The sequence below is a fragment of the Pyrus communis genome, chromosome 1 (genome assembly GCF_963583255.1).
Source record: "Pyrus communis chromosome 1, drPyrComm1.1, whole genome shotgun sequence".
Lineage (NCBI taxonomy): Eukaryota > Viridiplantae > Streptophyta > Magnoliopsida > Rosales > Rosaceae > Pyrus > Pyrus communis.
Genome location: NC_084803.1, coordinates 18,140,781 through 18,161,461, shown reverse-complemented (window position 1 = coordinate 18,161,461; position 20,681 = coordinate 18,140,781). Strand labels below are relative to the sequence as shown.

The following is a 20,681-nucleotide window of genomic DNA, read 5'->3' as shown; positions in this document are numbered from 1 at the left end:
AGATTCACAATCGCCTAGCAATAATGTGGTTTAAATTCGTCATTGACGAAAATAGAACCTAAGACCGCTCACTTACAAGTGAAGAAGAATACCACTAAACCGTAGTACTAAGTGGCGTGAATTTGATTTCTATATATAAGAATCAAATACCTTGAGTTTGATTTTACTTACAAATTCAATATATTGAAATCTAAAATTATAATTACTCTTTAAAACTCAAATTTTTTGGCATTTAATTTGTTCCCATGTAGATTTGTTCCCATGGTTACCCACTATAAGAGTTTGATTCTATTTGATTCTAATGAAATTAGAATTAAACTGAATATTCTGGCCTACTTTGAAATTTGAATTGAAAGGCTTAACAACTTGTGGTTTTATGAGATCACGAGTTTAAAAGTTATGTTTCTGTGTATATATTTGCCCAACCTTGTTAGTCTTGTTAACATAATATGACTCACTTTCTATCAATTCAAATTTTCTGAGAAATTTCTAACAACGTCAACTTTAGTTTGTACATTGTCAACTAACGAAGTAAAAAATGATAAGGTCATTTCAAATGTGCCAGAAAATTTGAACTCAAATCTTATATTTGAATTTAAATATAACCTTTTTATTTACCAAACGCATTAGAAAGTTAAATCCTATATATAATTTTTTTTGTCATGCTGAAATTTACATTTGAGCGTCAACAAAAATTTAAGTTCAAAGTGAAATCCACACTGACAGAAAAAATGTTATTAAACTTATAAGATTTGAGCTTTGACTCCACTATATTCTTTTCTATTAGACATGTTAAAACCAAATTTTAAATGTTGATATTCAGATATAGGCGTTGGCCAGAAAACTAAAAGAACTTAAACCCACTCTCAATTTTAGACTCAAAGTTAAGGATAATACTTGCACCCCCTAGGGAATGAGCTCTTTTTTCCTTTGCGAATAACGTATCTTGACAGTTCGAATTTCATAATCAAAATCGTTCAATTTTTTATTCTTCATTTGTAGATTATCCATATAAAAAATCTTTTTAATTAGAGACCATTTAGTCATTCAAATATATATAACAAACAGACATTGTAGGTATCAAGTAACATATTCACGATAAGCCGTTCATTTATTTGACACATTTTAATGATTAAACGACACTAGTAAAAAAAACACTTTGCGCGACGTAGATACTTTCGTCGCGCAAAGTAAAAAATCGTTGCCTAAGGGTTTGCACGACGCAACCTTCGTCGCGCGTTAATCGTCGCGCAAAGTCTAAGACGCTACGGTTTGCGCGACGACCCACGCCATGCGTCGCGCAAACCCACTTTGCGCAACGCACGTCGTGGGTCGTCGCGCAAACCCACTTTGAGTGACGTACGCATGAGTCACGCAAAGTGGGTTTGCGCAACGGATCGATGCATTGTGCAAAGTGATTGGTCGCGCAAAGTGGGGAGTAGTTTTGGTCAAACTTTTTTTTTTTTTTTTTTTCATAAATATTGTAATTAAATTCGAAAGAATAATTAATTAACCAAGAAAAAGTATTTAATTATAAAATATATGAAAATGTACATACAAGATCCGAACAAAAAAGAAAAAACTACAAGTGAACTAAGTTTAATACATCAAGCTACTAGGTATCGGCAGGGTGAGGTGGCCGCCGTGCACTGAGTTGCTCAACCAGCACTAATGACGTTAATGATACGAGCACCTAGGACGCTGTAGAAGTGGCCTCAGCAAAGGGTGTAAGCTCCCTAATCAATGGAGCACTCACGGCTGGAGTAGTAGATGTTGATAATGCGGGAGGTGCATTGGTCACACTCCGACGACGAGTAATCAACTGCGACATCTATACACTTATTCAACCATAAAAATATAACATTAGAAATTAATCCTACAACAATTTCCTTAAATGCAACAGATAATGTTATGGGTTTTATGACAAGGTAAATTGCTTATATGTTAATATATATGATATAATACACCATATAGGGAATGCTCATCTAAGCCATATACCATGTGACCTCAGACATGGATGCTCCTATACAATTTTACCTTTGAATTAGAGATTCGTCTGTTGTACGCTTATATGTTGACCTAAGAACTAGACATTCATAGCTAGTTTGATTACATACATAAAACAACAGGGAACATGAATAACAGTATGATACCTATAATTGAAGTTCTTCACAACAAAGTATAGCTTATTGGCTAAAATAGTCCACCTGCATCCGTGCTCGCATCACGTTCCTAGTACTGAGATGACTGTGATTCCTTAATCATAGAACAATAAACCCCATTGCATATATATTCTGAACTCAATCATGATTTCAATAATGATTCTTTTGAGTCACCATTTAGTTAAATTACACAAATCATTCATTTCTGTTTCTACATGAAGCCTTACGTTCACAACAATTAGGAACATCTGACAACTTATTGGATCAATATCTCTAACACTAAAGTTGCAGAGAAGAAAGCTTTCTCCTTTTTTTCTAATCGTTTTTATATTTCAAAACAACAACTCTCTTTCTAGATTATGCAAATACTAAAAGCATAAAACATGGCCAGAAGAAGTTGTTGCAGTTCCAACAAGGCAGTATTCAAAGTGTGAAACTGTGTGTGTATGGGAAAGAGGGCAGGTGTTCGTGTTCACGCTTGAGATAGAGAGAGACAGAGCAAAAAAAAGTCCAAACTTTATATTTCAAAACGACAACTCTCTTTCTAGATTATGCAAATACTAAAAGCATAAAACATGGCTAGAAAAAGTTGCTGCAGTTCCAACAAGGCAATATTCAAAGTGTGAAACTGTGTGTGTATCGGAAAGAGGGCAGGTGTTCGTGTTCACGCTTGAGATAGAGAGAGACAGAGCAAAAAAAAAGTCCAAACTTAAGACAACCAATCAAACTTAAAAGAAACCAACTTCTGCAAATGAAATATTAATGAATTTCCATGAGTCATGCTTTCGGGGAAAGGGTAAAAACATTAAGTTGTCCAGATGAAAGCTTGATTAGTTAAAGTGACCAGAAATTCATAATTGGTTTAGTGAGTACCACCAATTAGTGATAATAACATATACACCGTAAACCATTAGAAGAAGATGCACCTCTAACCAAAGGAAGACCAGTTATATGAGAAAACAAAGACTAGGAAGCCGACCAAGAATAACAACAACAGCCATCGTTTCAGCAGCGACAATAGTAAAAGTATCGTACATTTTTCCTTTTCGTCTACAATATGGGATTAACTAATGAAATTTAATTTTAAAAAAATGCTTAAATTACATAGTATTTACCTGCTGGTAAAGCAATGTGAAGTGCTTTGCAAGTCGAACTGCAAATTCCTGCACTGAAAGTTTTTCTTTACATTCCTTTGCCTTTACATACCTGTATTGCAACTAGGTTAAATCCCAAAGGCGAATAGCAATCAAAATGATGGAAACATAGCAGATTTCCAGTACTGGGAAAGCTAACAAACATAGATGTCTAATTGTCTACATACATTTGTTTCTTTTGTGACAGTAGGACATTGTATTTCGTATCATCGTGTTAACTGGAACTTGAGTCCATAAGCAGTCACGTTAGTTGTTAAGTTCTTTAATCACTCCTGCATTCTTTTCCTTTATGCGTCTTCTATTTTTATCGATTGAACTGAGGAACCAATTTCTTCGCCCGCAGTTTCAACCGATATTTTTGCCATTTGGTGCAAAAATATGAACCTGTAAGTAGTAACATTTCAATAGCTCTAAACTTTTTCAGTACAAAAAATATGAACTTGTAAGAATACGAAATTTGTGAAGAAGCAGAGAAAAAAACCAGAAAACTAACACCATAGCAGACCAACCCACCACCCTAAAATTCAATTTAACACTAAAACCCTAACTTTCCTAACCCAATTTCTAATTTAATTTCCCAAATTGAATCTAATTACAATACCAAAATCTTCAAATTAAGGCATTAAAGCTTGATTCTGAACTTAGAAAGAAGAAAAATAAAGAATTAAGCTTGATTCTGACCTGGGTCTATACCTGCTGTGCAGTCGGGAGAGGATGAGGATGAAGGATAAGGCGGAAGTTAATATGAGTGAGAGGGAAGAGAGAGACCGAGTGAGCGAGAGGGAGAGAGAGGGTGATTCACCTGCGTGAGAGGATGAGGAAGACCGAGTGAGCGAGAGAGGGAGAGAGGGTGATTTGATCACCTGCGTGAGAGGATGAGGGAGATCGAGTGAGAAGAGAGAGTTTGGGTTTATCACAGATAGCGAAAATTTAAACAAAGCGCCTATTTTTAGCAAGGGTGCCGCCAAAATTATCACACATAGCGTGACGCAGATTTACCTTTCGACGTCGTGCAAAGGGTTTTTGCGCGACGATTGTACAGTGGCGTCGCGCAAGGTTTTTTTTTTTTTTTAATTATTATAAAATGTACTGAAAATGTGACTTTACTACTTTCAAATTCAATTTTTTTTACATAAAACCCATAATAATATATTTTTATAACAACTACAATAAATTTAAAGGTACTTAATATATATATATACATATTTTTTAATTTCTTAAGTGTTATACGTACAAAATAAATAAATTTAAATCTACTTAATATATATATATATACACCATTGAAATTGATGGGATACGCATTGTACGAAACTAGTTTGAGCGATCTAACCATCAAACTTGTTTGTATATACTTCGAGATCGTATACGCCAAAAATTGCAAAAAACAAACATTCAGAGATCAAGTAACGGGACAAAACTTTGCGATTGTTATAAATGAAAAATCATGATTTAACGGTAGTTTTAACTTCGATTTTGATGATTTTTTTACAGCTACACTCTTTCATCCTATATGAATACAATGAACTAATTTGATCGTCAATTTAGAATATTTACACAAGTGGATACCACAAAATCTTTATGTTAAACCTAATGAAAGTATAAATAAACTCTAAATGTTAGTAAATCTATCGTTTTGATGGGATACACATTCTGCGAAACTAATTTCAACAATCCAACCGTCAAACTTATTTGTATATGCTTCAAGATCGCATACGAAAAAAATCATAAAAAAAAAACATTCAAAGATCGAGTAACGGGACAAAATTTTTCGATGGTTATAAACGAAAATTCACGATTTAACGGTAGTTTTAACTTTGATTTTGATGATTTTTTACAGCTACACTCCTTCATTCTATATAAATACAATGAACTAATTCGATCGTCAATTTAAAATATTTACAGTAGTGGATACCACAAAATCTTTATGTTATACTTAATGAAAGTACAAATAAACTCTAATTGTTAGTGAATCTATCGTTTTGATAGGATACGCATTCTACGAAGCTAGTTTCAACCATCAAACCGTCAAACTTGTTTGTATTTGCTTTGAGATCACATACGCAAAAAATTGCAAAAAAAAAAACATTCAGAGGTCGAGTAACAAGACAAAACTTTTCGACGGTTATAAACGAAAAATCACGATTTAACGGTAGTTTTAACTCCGATTTTGATGATTTTTTACAACTACACTCCTGGATCTTATATGAATACAATGAACTAATTTGATAATCAATTTAAAATATTTACACAAGTGGATACCACAAAATCTTATGTTATACTTAATGAAAGTACAAATAAACTCCAAGTGTTTGTGAATCTATTGTTTTAATGGGATACGCATTGTATGAAACTAGTTTCAACGATCCAACCGTCAAACTTGTTTGCATATGCTTCGAGATCGCATATGCCAAAAATTGAAAAAAACAAACATGCAGAGATCAAGTAACGCGATAAAACTTTTCGACGGATATAAACGAAAAATCACGATTTAACGGTAGTTTTAACTCCGATTTTGATAACTTTTTATAGCTACACTCTTTAAACATATATGAATACAATGAACTAATTCGATCGTCAATTTAAAATATTTACACAAGTGGATACCACAAATTAAAAAGGCAATGCAAGAACCCCAAAAGAAAATGAAAAGAAACCAAAAAAAAAAAAAAAAAAAAAAAAAAAAACACTTTGCGCGACGTAGGGACAACTGCGTCGCGCAAAGGTTTTTTTTTTTTTTTTTTTTTCCTTATGAGAACAAAATAAATAAATTAAAATTCACTTAATAAATATATATACCATTGAACGTGATGGGAATCGTATTGTACAAAACTAGTTTAAAAGATCCAACCGTCAAACTTGTTTGCATATACTTCGAGATTGCATACGCCAAAAATTGCAAAAAACAAACATGCAGAAATCAAGTAACAAGATAAAACTTTTCGACGGATATAAATGAAAATTCATGATTTAATGGTAGTTTTAACTCCAATTCAGTTACACTCTTTAAACCTATATGAACACAATGAACTAATTCGATCGCCAATTTAAAAAATTTACACAAGTGGATACCATAAAAGAAAAAGGCAATGCAAGAACCCCAAAAGAAAATGAAAAGGAACCAAAAAAAAAAAAAAAAAACACTTTGCGCGACGTAGGGACAACGGAGTCGCGCAAAGATGTTTGCGCGACTCCGTTGTCCCTGCGTCGCGCAAAGTTGGGAAAAAAATGGTTAGTCTTTCTTGGTTTGGCACCAACACTTTGCGCGACGAAGCGACGAAGGCCGACGTCGCGCAAAGTGTCGTGGCGCAAAGATCGTTTGCGTGACGTTTTCTTTTTGTTGTCGCGCAAACAGACTTTGCGCGACAAAATTTGATGCGTCACGCAAGTTTCGGTCGCGCAAACATGTTTTTCTACTAGTGCGATCTCCAATTCAAATAATGTTTCATAGAAATGATTTTCAAATAAAAATTAAAAAATTAAACAATTCTAATAGTTGCTTATATTCAATCAAAATACGTTATTCGTAAATATAAAAATATGTGCATCACCACATAGAAGGACGCAAGTGTTATCCCAAAACTAATTAAGGCATGAGTCAAAGTTTTATCGTGTCAATACCAATTTGTATTAAATGGACCATAGAATAAACGGACGAGATTTAAATAAATGGATCATATATTTTTTTATTACAACTAGAAACAAAACGTCCTCTCAAATTGTTACACTTTCAATGGCGTGCATCAATTAACGGGGGCCCTGAAATGGACGTTCAGTCGTTCATAACATGCGAGAATTATTGGAAAAAAAAGAATCTGCACAAAATCTGGATTAGGAACCATTCGTTCGCAGATCGGATAAAGGATCGGATAGAATTAATTATACAGACTTGGGTATTTGGCGTTCACTCGTACTAAATAAGCATCGGATTAATTTAACCGGTCGGATAGGATAACACGGTATACACCCGCTTAATAAAATCAACCAAAACGCCCGGATTATTTAGTCGGGGAAGAAGAATATGGGAGAGAAAGGGAGGGAGTTTGGGGGGTGTGGCGGAGAGAGCTGGGGAACAATTATTTGGGATTCTTCTACAGTCGGGGAAGAAGAAGGGAGAGAGAGGGAGGGTGTTTGGGGGGTGCGAATAGATCTGGGAACAAAAAAATGATTTCACTTTTTTTAAATTTTTTTTTTTTTAAGTTTGATTCCTCCTATCTAGTATAATACCAAACATAGTATAAATAATACGGTCACTAGTCCGATACTGCACCAAACACCCGACTAATTTAGTCAGTACTATCCGATGTCTATTTATCCTATCCTACAAAAATAGTCAGTACAGTCCGAGCTGCCAAACAAGGACTTAATGGACGCGATAGTCCACCATCCACGAAGACTCAATGTGATGATAGTGATGTACATGTCGTTTATCTCGTAGCAGATGGTCTATCTTACGAGATATTCACTTCAATTTTGTGGATGATGTTGTTTACATTTTTTTTTTCCACACAAATTTTTAATTTTTAGTCATCAGAACAAATGAATTGAAGAATATTAATAGATACAAATTAATAAAGTGTATAAGAGATAAAAAAAATATGAATAACATTACCCAAATTTTGTTACATATATACCAATTTGTGTTCCAGACGCACAATAACAGTTAAATGTGCAGATTTTTTGTGGTTTTTATGTGAAACATAATTTATTTTATAACACTAGAAGGGATCCTCTTCGGACCCTTTCTATCAAATCCACTCAATCAATCAATCTGGACTCTTGAAATTTGATTCAACGGCTACAAACAAGTTGTTCTTTTAAAAGTTATAATAATTTTATTCATTGAATCAAATTTCAAAGATCCAAATTAAATAATTAGATGAATTTGATGAATGATCCCTTTCCTTATAAGGCGAAACAAGTGCACGTATGGCAAAAGCAGGGCCAATTGCTCAGCTGTATCATTTCAAATCAAGGCTTTAACGCAAAAACAAAAACGGAAAAAAAAGAAAGGCAGTTTTGCTTTGGTTCTCTCTCTTTCCTTCCTTTCTTTCCGATGGGATTCTTGAATAAGATAGACTAACACTCACCTTGTTACGTAATATTGATGTATCAAATACAGTTCTGCAATCTGACAATCACACTGTTACATAATATTGATGTGTCAAATATAGTTACGCAATCTACGTATTATAAGAATGAGTAAGGTAGTGCTAGTTGTCCAATTATTTTTATCTTTCACATATTCTTTTAATTTTTATTTATCAAATTAAATGAATTAATAAAGATCAATAAAAAAAAGTTAATAAAAAGATAGGTGGTAAAAAATGATGTATAAATAGCACCACCTAATGAATAACAATAGGTAACAATATAGTTGTTTAATGAGATTGGACGTGGAATTAATGAACAATGTCACTTTTTATAATTTAGTCAAACATCAATAAAATCTTTGCTAATTAGCCATATGTACCAATTTTTGTTTTAGAAATAATATATAAAATATTTATAATAATTATGCATAGGACAATGAAGCATGCCACATAGGTGTAAGGCTTTGAGCTAGTTATAAAATAACTACGTACCATTCCCTATTCATTTTATTTTATTCCTCATATATATATATACACTCCAACCTGGGATGCCCACTTGGTCCCGAATCGAGCTGTGCTGGTCGACACTAGGAGGGTGACGAAGCTATAAAGTGTAGTGATATGGAAAATGTGAATAAATTTAAACTTAAAAATGCCTAAATATAAGAGTGTGCATGTGAGCAGGAATGAACTCATTTCGTATAAGTAAAGTACAGTAAAGGTAAAAGAGGAATTATATTGTTGGTAGTATTCCCACGACGACAATTTACCAGAAATCCTCGTCGACACAAAAGCTCAGCCACTAAAACCTAGAGGGGCGAAAAACAAGGGTGAGTAGGCCTAAAAATGAAGTTTTATAAAAACTTTTTTGAAAACATTATAATCCCTCGCAGTAAAATAAGTATAATTTTCAAAATATACATACTACGTATAGTATGAAAATACTTACCAGAGCCAGCAGTATCTCAAGAAATGTAATATGTCACAAACTTTCGTAAATAAATACCTGATGTCCGTAATCACATAATCTTGCATAAATAAACATATCATGTCTAGTGCTCATCGACATATACTGACACACGAGTTCATCCAGAGATATTCTAACATGAACAGGACTGGGTGTAACAATGATATACGCTCTAATATTACAATCACGTGAAGACTGACGCTATGCATATCACATACGAGTCCTAATTGCCTATAGCAATTTAGGAAAGGACTGTCACCTACAATGGATCCAAAGTGAGCATACGATGCGATGTGCACATACACGTGAAAGACTGACCCTGGCCTGGGTGAGTACTAACACTGGTGCAGCAAACGATGAGCAGATAACATAAATGTAGTCATGCCACAGTGATTCGATAATTCTAGCTAACATAATATTATTCATAGCCGTAAACTTAATTAAGGCATCCCGTAAGATTTATAGTGATTTCCTAATTCTCATCGTTGCGTCATTTCCTATAAATGTTAATTTACTTACGGCAGTTGTATAGAAAATTCATTATTAGATCATTTAGATGTATATATCGAAACTAAATAAATATATGTATATATCAAAGAAAAGACCCACTCACAGATCATGTCGTCGGGTCGAATCAGCCTAGCGGGTTTCAAAGATCCTTACAATGCGTTTCACCTAGAAACGAAACCATTAACATAAATATATGACATACTAATGTGTAAACGCGTTTTTCATACAAAGTATGGCTAATAAAAGAACTATTTTAAAATTGTCGAATTTCGAAAAACGGAGGGCGGATTCAAATTCGGCGTGTTGAGAAACCTAAGGAGGGACCTCGGGTTCCTCCCAGCGCCGCACGCGCCACCACGTTGTGGCTTCCCACGCGCCTTCTTCCCGAAACCGGCAGTTTTTGCAGGTTGCAGGCCTTACTTTCAAATCTCCAAATGAGCTCATCAACCAAAATCTGTGATTCAAAAACCTAAATAAGGTTAGGAATGCAGGGAATAGATCTGAACCCATTTGAGGTCATATCATAGTCGGAGTTCGTCGGAAAAGTGGTCGGATGGCCACGGTTCAAATTCCAAAAAACTGGAAAAACTTCATTTTGTCTTTTCAGTCACTAAACCCTAGCCAAACAAGTTTAAAACCCTAAGATCTTCCACAAACATAGAAAATGAAGGGAAAGAGAGCGTTCCCGAGGCCTGCCTTGGTCGGAATCGACGAGAACTCATCAGAGAAGATGATGAACAATGGCAATGGCCACTGTGCAGTGCAAGTTCCACACTTGGGTTGGATGTTCAGGGTTTGAGCTTAACCGAGATAAGGAAGGACAAGGTACGGTGGTGGTTCGATGGTCTAACTTGCCAAAGTAGTCGTGTGGTGGTGGTTCGGTGTTACTGTGCACGGGGAGTGCAAAGAGAGTTTAAGATGAGAGAGTTTTAGAGAGTTTGAGATGGGGAACAACTTGTGGCTATCGTCGGTGTTAGTTCCGTGATAGGGATCTCGCTGGAGTGGCGAGTGGTTATGTTTTGTTGGTTTTTGCAAAAACAAAGAAATTAGGGAGAAAGGGGGAATGAAATACGAGAGAGAAAGGAAGAGAGAGTCTTAGTGAGAGAGAAAGTTTGAAAAAAAAATATGAAAGAGATAACCGAGATAGTGGGAATGAAGGACACGAGGACAAGAGGGATAGGAGACCCACATTATCGCATCCCGGCCCGGGCCTCCACTACATCCCGGGCTCAACTCCACCGTAGCATGATATTGTCCGCTTGGGCCCCAACCACGCCCTCACAGTTTTGTTTATGGGAACTCACACGAGAACTTCCCAATGGGTCACCCATCCTGGGAATGTTTTCGCCTGAACTCACTTAACTTCGGAGTTCCAATGGAACCTGAAGCCAGTGAGCTTCCAAAATGCCTCGTGCTAGGTAAAAATGAGAATATACATATAAGACTTACATGATCCACTCCCCTGGGCGATGTGGGATGTTACAATCCACCTTCCTTAGGGGCCCGACGTCCTCGTCGACACACTTTCGATCAGAGATTGGCTCTAATACCAAATTGTCACATCCCGGTCAAGGCCCCTACCACATCCCGGGCTCGACTCCACCGTAGCACGATATTGTCCGCTTTGGGCCCCGACCACGCCTTCACGGTTTTGTTTCTGGGAACTTATACGAGAACTTCCTAGTGGGTCACCCATCTTGGGATTGCTCCAGCCCGAACTTGCTTAACTTCGAAGTTCCGATGGAACCCGAAACCAGTGAGCTCCCAAAAGGCCTCGTGCTAGGTAGAGATGGGAATATACATATAAGGCTTACAAGATCCACTCCCCTGAGCGACGTGGGATGTTACACACATGGGTAGGTCCCACCATGCAAAAAATCCTACAAAAATTATTAAAATAATAAAGGGTATTTATCTAGAATTATTGATTTATCAAAATGTCCTTGAACATCATAAGTACGTAAAATTTTAATCATAACTCCGGTTTTAATTCCGCTTACGCTTACGCGTTAGTACCATCAAGTACTTCGAGAATACAATAAAATAGTAACTCGTACGTGTCACGAAAAGGCGGTCAACGAAAGTCAGCAATTCGCCTGAAGGAGCATTTTAGTCAATTCACACTTTTTAAATTTATAAAATCGTAAAATTAGGGACGGGTTGTCACAATATATATATATATATATATCATTAATTAATTTAATTTCTACAATTGCTAAGTGTCCAATGTGTTATCAAAATTCACGTGATCTATGTTAGTTGTCTTTTACATTTTAAAGTGCCGAAACCAACATTTGTCGAAACAAGAAAAAAAAACAGTGTGGAATACCATCTTTTTTCTTATTTCGGCAAATGTTAATTTCAGAACTTTAAAATGAAAGACCCAGACGATAATTTACTCATTAACTATTCTTTTTTTCATAATTTCCGAAATAATTATCGCTTCATCATGATGTATACCAAGTATTTGGTCTAAATAATCGTATTTTACAGATTTGATTTTTTCTTAAAAAAGTGCATGTTCAACGCACAGAAATTCAACTATATGGGGTTGGATTGGTATCATAATGTAGTGGGACAGCGGCTTTAGTTTTATGTTCCTATTTGATTATACGATTCGGGTCAGACTTGGTTATGGGCATCCATATAATTAAAGAAATTTCATTATTCTAGTCTTCAAACTTGCCAAGTTGTCATTTTCTCCATCAGATGACACAACCAAATGCCAAAACTACAACACCTTTAGTATTCAACGCGGTGGCTGAATTAAAAAAAATAAATAAAAAATTTTAAAAAATTGAACTAGAAATTGCATTGCAATGTCTGAATCAACATTAAAAAACAGAACAAGAAAACAAGCACTGCATTATAATGTCTGAATCCAAATATAAAAAACAGAAATAGTAAACGAACAGCGCGTTGCAGTGTTTGAATTCAAATGCAAAAGTTAGGAGTCGCACGAGGTGTTAAGTACAGGAGGCATGTAAGTGATGAAAAAAAATAGAACTAGAAAATGGACACTGCAACACAACGTCTAAATCCAATAAAACCAAAAGCATAAAAGAGACATAGCATTGCAGTGTCTAAATCCGTATTAACTTATTCTAAAATATAAAAAATATGAAAAAAGAGTGTCATTTAAAGTGGGTGTCACTGTCAACTGTAATGACAAATTTTGTAATTTTTGTTTATCTTAAATACATTTAAATATCACAATACATGATTGATTTATTTATAATTAATATAATATTAATGATATATTATTAATATTGTAACTTTTTATTAATATTAACGATTTCACATTAAAGTTCTTTATGACAAAAAATAGAATAACTACACTAAATTTTCACGAAAAAGAGATACGAACTTCAGTGCAGAGGCTGGAGCACACGACTCTACCCGTAGATTATAAAACCGCTGTGTGCGTATATTTTCTCATTCCTCAAGCACGCTACTTACATGATCCTCACGAGAAGAATTGATATCCCAACAAAATCATGGACAATACAAGATACAAATACATAATGGTAAAAATTCTCGAACAATGGAGGTCATATCAACTTGATCACTCATGAGTTTGGGTAATCGAGTGTGTTCATTTGACACCACAAGTAAACAATGTCTCTCGCAATAACGAAGGATTTGACCCTGCAATTTTCTTGTCAACACATTTACGAAAAAATGGAAACTATATTCTACCCTAAATTTTACAGTGAGCCGGACGGATGTTCTAACCTCACGTTGCAACATCACAAAACAGCGAGGGCCTGTCAGCTTCCAACAGAAGAAGACAATTGCAGCAAGGAGCCGAGTATGCAGATGACATGCCGGAGCAGTATTTCAAACGAAATTTTGATTCTCTTAGGACGTGGATTCAGTGAAAATTATCGGCATCCATGAACTCCACAGCAAAAGAAGCCGCACGCAAGTCGCGCATTGAGCAAAGAGAACAATTGTCGACACTTAAAATACAAATAATTGGCTGCTTTCCTCCAGATTTCATGACCCTGAAACAGCTGTGGCTAACGGCGGCCACCAGTCCGACTTCTCGGCCGTGCTGATTTCTGCAATAGTTAGAATACAGAGAAGAAAGATATTCAGCAGATGTATGCTGCAGCATCAAGTAAACTATATTACTAGAGATGGAAAATTAATTCCATCTGCAGTATAGAGCTATTGTTGTACATGAACATAGTAACTAAAAACTTAATTAGCATTAGCTTCATAACTTCGAAGCTCATGTTTGTTTAGGGAGCAAATTTTGAGTTACATCAAGTGCAACGTGTCTGAACTGAGAGAGCTGAAAGAAAATTCACTCACCGTTGAAGTAAAGCTAGAATTCAGCCCTGATCCAGCACTACCTGTAAAGTGATAAAAACATTGGTCAATCAAGCCTAAATTAGGATAGAAGATTCACAAATGTGCCAACAACTATTACCAGCAGAGTTAACTGAGTTACGTCAAGATACAAGATGTACAATTTTACATATTTACAACACTGTAGAATCTTTTATGGTAAGCAAAATTGTATAATTGTAGAATCTTTTATGGTAAACAAAATTGTATAATTGTGTATGGTGAATTATATCAAAGTTTCCACGCTTATATTGTAAATGATATTTAAAAACAACTCACCTACGTCTATGTCATGTGAATGAGAACAAGTCCAAATAAAGTATAGGTACCAATCAGAAGAATTCCTCAGTCTATATAAACTACTGGGCAAACAACTGAATCTCCCAAACTGTATAGCTCAAAACAGTATGCACAGTTGAGAACTATATGGTGGCCACTAATAAATTTACAATAACAAACCAAGGAGATGCATGCTGTCTTGGACACTGCTTATACATAATGCAATTTCAACTACTAATCCCATACAAAATGCTCCTTGGTAAGTTTTGACCTCCGCACACAAAAATAGAACCATGACAATCTTGGGAACAATGTAAAATCATAAATTTTTATACCAAAAGACTTCTGCATGCATTCGTTCTAGCATACACTATCATAAAGAGAGATTTCCCTTTAACGCATTCAATGCCTCAAAACCATCTTTCTGTTCAATTATAAGGAATAATAAATTTTTTTCATTAAATGTAGAAGTCCTGAAGTAGGTTTAAGAAGAATCAGAAGAAACCTGAAGTAAATAATGAACTTCCAATAGGAGTAGTAGAACTGAAGCCTGGAGTAGGATTGGAAAACAGAGAGGGAGTTGAAGCAGGTCCAAACGCTGATGAAGAACTAATCAGTGATGCCTGGGGTGTAGCAGACGGTGTTGAAAAAAGAGAAGATGCAGGACCCGAAGTGGGTGGTGTAGCAAACAGAGAGGAAGACGTGGAAGCAGATGGAGCAGAAGGGGTACTGAAAAGTCCACTCCCAGATGAAGCTGTAATGGTAGCTGCAGATGTCTGTGGGGCAGTCGATGTCCCAGGAGTTCCTGAACTGGCAAACAACCCAGCAACTTGGGTTGATGGTTGCGAAGTTGCAGATAAATGCAAAGTTGGATGCGCCCTCTTAGCAGCAGCTTCTTGCCTAGCAGTTTCCCGCCGATCAGCCTCGAGAAATGGATCATTCCCATCCCCTTGGCGGCGCTGGTTAACAAGATAAGCTGTTTTCATGGACACAACGTATTGATGAATACTCTCCACCTAAAAAACATATCATATCATTGATTAGTAATCATACGTGCAGGTTTTAGCTGATAAAATCCATGACGTACATTTTACTGCATAACTGTATGAATAATGTTAACTAAATAAAATATCATTCATTTTGTTCACCTTAGCTGCCACGTGAACAAAAAAATCATGCACATTTTTCATAACATTTGGAAGAGACTGCAACAATGAGGATCTATCATTGGCAGAGTTCCTCTCTGAGTCCAGAAGCAGCTGCTCTAATTCTTCAATCCACTGGCGACACTCAACAAGATACTTCTCAAATCTTGCCATTGTTTGCTGTAGGAAGGGAGATGGTTTCCTTGGAATCCCATTGTAAAAATCAAAAACTGGCACTATAGAAGTAGTTGTTGGTTGACTACTTGAACCTGGTGGTACTGTTGCTCCAGGAGCTTGTGATGGGGCAGTAGCATTTGAAGTACCTCCTGCATTTGGATGAAGAAACCTTGGGCGTAGAATCATGAAAGAACGAACAGCAACCTCGCTGTTCCGCAACATATCTTTCACAATAGCCATCAGCTCGTGCAGAACAGCTTTCTCTCGGTCCATGGAAGTACCAATACCCCCAAGTTCCTGTAAAGACAACATAAGAATTTGAAAATCCTGTACAGGCGAATTTTGATAGCAGCTGTTGTCATTACCAGGACTCTAAATGTTCTTGCAGAAATCACAAATCAATCTTAATTTGAGCCCTGCAGTATATAGTGTCGTATATAAACAAGAGTACTAAATCCACTAAAACTAAAGCAGTTTGCTTGCAATGGCCAACTCACAATAACAAGATTGCAACCAGAGGAAAAACAAACAGTAATCGCTATTAGAAAATTTGATCAGTTCAAGAAACAAACCTGGAGAATACGACTTGCGTCATGCTCAAAAGCATCATTCGAAACTGATGAATCGCAGAGGCGACTACACTGATCCAGCCGCTGGCTTTCATCCCTATATCCCAGTATCCGTTCCCTGCAAGCAACAAATAGTTATCTCAGCTGATAATTATAAAAGTAAGAAAGGAACTCAAGTTGTGAACTATACACTAATCTTATGGAACTCAAAACAAACTAAACCCAAGTTTTGAACTTAATTAAAACCCAACAAATATAGTGAAAAAAATAATTCGCTTTTTGGAATCTAATGCAGCAATTTTGCTTAATACTACTTGACACAACAAACTCAAAATTTCACTTTCTTTCCCTGCATTTTCTCAGCAACCAATCAAGCCAAACACCCCAAAAAAATCACAATGGCGAATCAAGAAAAAGGCTAAAAATTTCTTCACAGAAATTCCGAAAACGTACTCAATTTGCAGAAGAACTTTCTGGGAATCCGGATGGAGATCCGCCCACTTGGTACCATAACTCGCCGGAGTCTTCTCGTTCGTAAACAAGTACAATTGCTGCTGCTGCTGCTGCTGTTGCTGCTGCTGAAATTGAGGCTGTTGAAACAGTGGCTGCTGCTGAAATTGCGGCTGTGGGAACAGCGGCGGCTGCTGCTGCAGTGGTTGTTGGGAGAAAAAGGAGCTGCTTTGCTGAAAAGGCTGCGAGGCCTGTTGAGTTTGAAACAGCGATTGCTGCTGCTGCTGTTGGGGCTGCGCCGTGGAGAATAATGACGAGAACGCCATTGTTGTGGGTTTTGTGGGCCGTTTTGGAATTGGGGGTCGTAAAATTAGGGAAGACGAAGAGACCCGTTTCAAAACCCTAGAGAGGGAAAAAGATCGTGAAAAAAGACCCGCCCTTTGTGCAGTGTTGGACTTGGAGTGAAAAATTGAATGAAATCTTATTTTTGCATCCAATTTTTCTCGTCACAACTTATAAATAATGTTTTTTTTTTAGGATAGAAAAATGAATATATTAAAGAGAAGAACACAGCCAGTGCCATTACAATCGAAAAGAAGGGCCATATTAGCTTCCATTGGGAGACAAGCATCCCGAATACACAGATCCTTTCTCTCAAGCCCAACAGATGCAATTGCATCCGTAACAAAATTTGATTCCCTAAAGTTATGCCTCCACTTAATATTATGGAAATTTGTAGCGCACCACATGATGTCTTCAATGATGGATCTTAGGTTTTAAGGCACATCACAAGCACCACGAACCGCATCAATGACAAACTTGGAATCACCCTCCACAACCACGTATTTCAAGTTCCTCCTCCTAGCCTAGATCAACGCTTCCCGTAAAGTAAGAGCCTCGGCAACATTGATGGTCATAGAGCCCGGGTTCAAAGCTCCCGTGAGGATAGGTTTGCTATCCCAATTTCTAACAACAAAACCTCCGGCAGCCACAAAGTTTGAAATTGAGCCATCAAAGTTAATTTTAACATAAGGGGACATTGGGCATTGCCACTTAATCAAGTTTTCTTTTGCAATTGCTCTTGCTTCCTCTAAGCGACCCGAATTCTCCTTGAAATAATCATTAACCATAGTCATGGCTCGAGTAAAAGATCTGTAATGAAAGGGTTTCTTATTCTTGAAAATGCTTGCATTTCTATCATTCCAAATTTGCCAACAAATTACTAAAGCTTTGCTTAAACTACTCACTATATTCCTATCGCGGTGTGGCAAACCACCCAACCATTCACTCACCTTGAGGTTATTGTCCATATTTGAAAATAAATTATCATTTGAGCAGTTCCAAACCTGTTTAGCATACGAACAATGGAGAAAAAGGTGATCATGATCCTCCTCATGGTTGTTACACAACGGACATTGGTTATTTAAGTTTGTTACAAACTTGCTAAGTCTCTTTCTAGTTTGTAATTTACCCTTAACAATACTCTAGGCAAACAACTTAATTTTTGGCAGTACTACTTGCTTCCAAATCTTATTCAAAAGCTTTTGTGATGAAGAGGAACCCAAGTCCTCCATTTGAAGCCAAGTTGCAGATTTAACCGAGAATTTGCCATTGTTACTTGGGCCCCAAACTACAGTGTCCATGGAGCCAGCGAGAGGGAGAGGGATGTCATAGATTTTGTTAACAATGTCACTATCCATTACATGAGTTAGTTTGTTTCTATCCCACTAACCGTCAACAATAAACTCAGCAACCTTGCTATCCCACTGGATATGATGAGTTTGGTTTTCTGGTATGAGGTGAAAGAGGGGGTAAGGAAAAACCTAGTTGTGGGTCTAGAACAAAATTTCCTTGCCATCACCGACCACCCACCTCATACCCTTAGAATATCCCTGGATCCTAGAATGCCTTTCCAAGCAGCTGAGTGGTTTTGCTTTGCTCTAGACTCCATAAAGGAATCAATTCTAAGATATTTCCTTCTAACTATATTAGCCCACCAGCTATCCTTATCAAACAAAACTTTCCACCCCAGCTTAGCAAAACAAGCCCTATTGAAATGTTCAATGTTTTTGATACCTAAACCTCCAGCTTGTTTAGGTCTACAAACATTTTTCCAACTCACTGGATTACATTTATTGGCATTACCCTAGAAAAATTGTCTATAGTCTTTATTCAATTGACTAGTTAGTTTATGAGGACACTTAAAGCAATACATAATGTGATTAGGCATACCTGTAAAGTAAAAAGAAAAATGTTTTTCCTCAAAGAAAAATGAAAAATTAGATTGAAGTCTGCGCATAAAGTAGGAAGTAGTTATTTTAAAAATGGAAATAGATCGTCGGTAAGTTTAATTAATACGTAATTACTATTTTATTCATGATTAGTAAGTAAATAATTAAACTGATAACTTAGTATACAAAGTACGCCTACATTGAAGTGTGAATGTATTAATGATGTGGTCCAGGAGGTGGACACGAGAATTGCTACAATTTGACAGCAAGACTTTGTACTTCGGTTTTTTTGTGATGCAAAAGCAATGACATTCAACTTGAATTTCAAATACAAATGAGATCATGAAAGAAGACATCTTGAATAATGTCGGGAGAAATCTCATTTTATACTATTGCACTATTAATATAAAATGCGTATTTAGTATGACGATGGCAACCCCATTAGAAATCTAGTAACATAAAATTCTTATTTGCAAGATTTTGTACTTCGGCCATTTTCTAGTTAACAAACAATATATGATTTCATAATTAACTTGGAGCTAATAACAATTAAATTAGGAAAAATTAGTATATGGCTTCTAATTACTAATGTTCATTGGTTGAGATCTTATAAGTTTTTAAATTTTAATCGAATTCTCTAACATTAATGTATTAATGATTTTACATGTTAGTTACATAATTTTAAAATAAAAAATAGTAATTGATTTAGAGCTTTAAAACTCAATCCTTATTAAACTCCTAATTCATTTTCAATTCAGAAATTGCCAAAAAACAAAAATTAGAATAAGTTTGTACACATTATTTTTTTGTAAAAAAATTTCAATTTTTTAATTTTAAATGTACCCTTTCATATCATTTTTCAATTTTTTTTAATCATAAATGTACCCATTCTTAAATATACAAATTTATTATATGTAAAATGTACCCTTTTTTTAAATATTAAATGTACCTATTTTTTATATAAATTAGTTCAAAATTTTCTAATCTATTTTTTAAATTATATAGGTACATTCTTTTTCGTTGATTTGAAAATATATCCATGTCAAGTTTAAACGAAGAAACTTAATAATGGTATTAGGGCAATTTTTTTTTTTTTTTTTTTTTTTTGTGGTTTTGGAAAATGTAACCATGTTTTGGTACAATAATATTTTTGTTAATTTTGTTAAATGTATTCATGTTTATATACACACAATATACTGGAGAGTAAAATTCATCCTTTAATATTTTTAATCTCACAAACTATAGGTTTTATTTAAATCTCATTAATATAAATAACTACAAATTTCAATTTTTAATTTAAAAATATAAAACCTACACAGAAAATATTATTATATTAATGTTAAGGATTACATTAATGTCAAAGATTTCGATTAAAAAATAAAAATCAAGATTTCGATCAAAGAACATTAAATTAACAATCAGGCACTGCATCCAAACTCTCCCATTAAATTATATAAATTTGTTCCATTAGCAAAGTAACAATTCTTCTTCCTAAATGATACATTACCAACAAATATTACATCCCTAAATAAAAAGTCAAAAAACTGAAAAGAGTGGGGTTCACAGAAATTTTCTCGACGTGAGTGAGAGC

At 35.5% G+C, this 20,681-nt stretch overlaps 1 protein-coding gene and 1 long non-coding RNA gene across 3 annotated transcripts; both read right to left on the bottom strand.

Moving 5' to 3' along the window:
* Positions 1-1,520: 1,520 nt before the first annotated feature.
* Positions 1,521-4,268, bottom strand: LOC137732379 (uncharacterized). 2 transcript variants are annotated; one of them, XR_011068331.1, is made up of 4 exons: positions 3,998-4,268; positions 3,484-3,700; positions 3,278-3,368; positions 1,521-1,838 (listed from the first exon to the last, which is right to left on the bottom strand). It is a non-coding gene; the product is annotated as an uncharacterized lncRNA (long non-coding RNA). The 2 variants fall into 2 exon arrangements; XR_011068333.1 differs by lacking the exon at positions 3,484-3,700.
* A 9,053-nt stretch (positions 4,269-13,321) lies between these two features.
* On the bottom strand, positions 13,322-17,352 carry LOC137732341 (nuclear pore complex protein NUP58-like). The gene is made up of 6 exons (XM_068471655.1): positions 16,863-17,352; positions 16,413-16,527; positions 15,667-16,137; positions 15,024-15,534; positions 14,204-14,244; positions 13,322-13,947 (listed from the first exon to the last, which is right to left on the bottom strand). The coding sequence occupies exons 1-6, from the start codon at positions 17,183-17,185 to the stop codon at positions 13,906-13,908; spliced, it is 1,503 nt and encodes a 500-aa protein (XP_068327756.1). The 5' UTR covers positions 17,186-17,352; the 3' UTR covers positions 13,322-13,905.
* Positions 17,353-20,681: the final 3,329 nt, after the last annotated feature.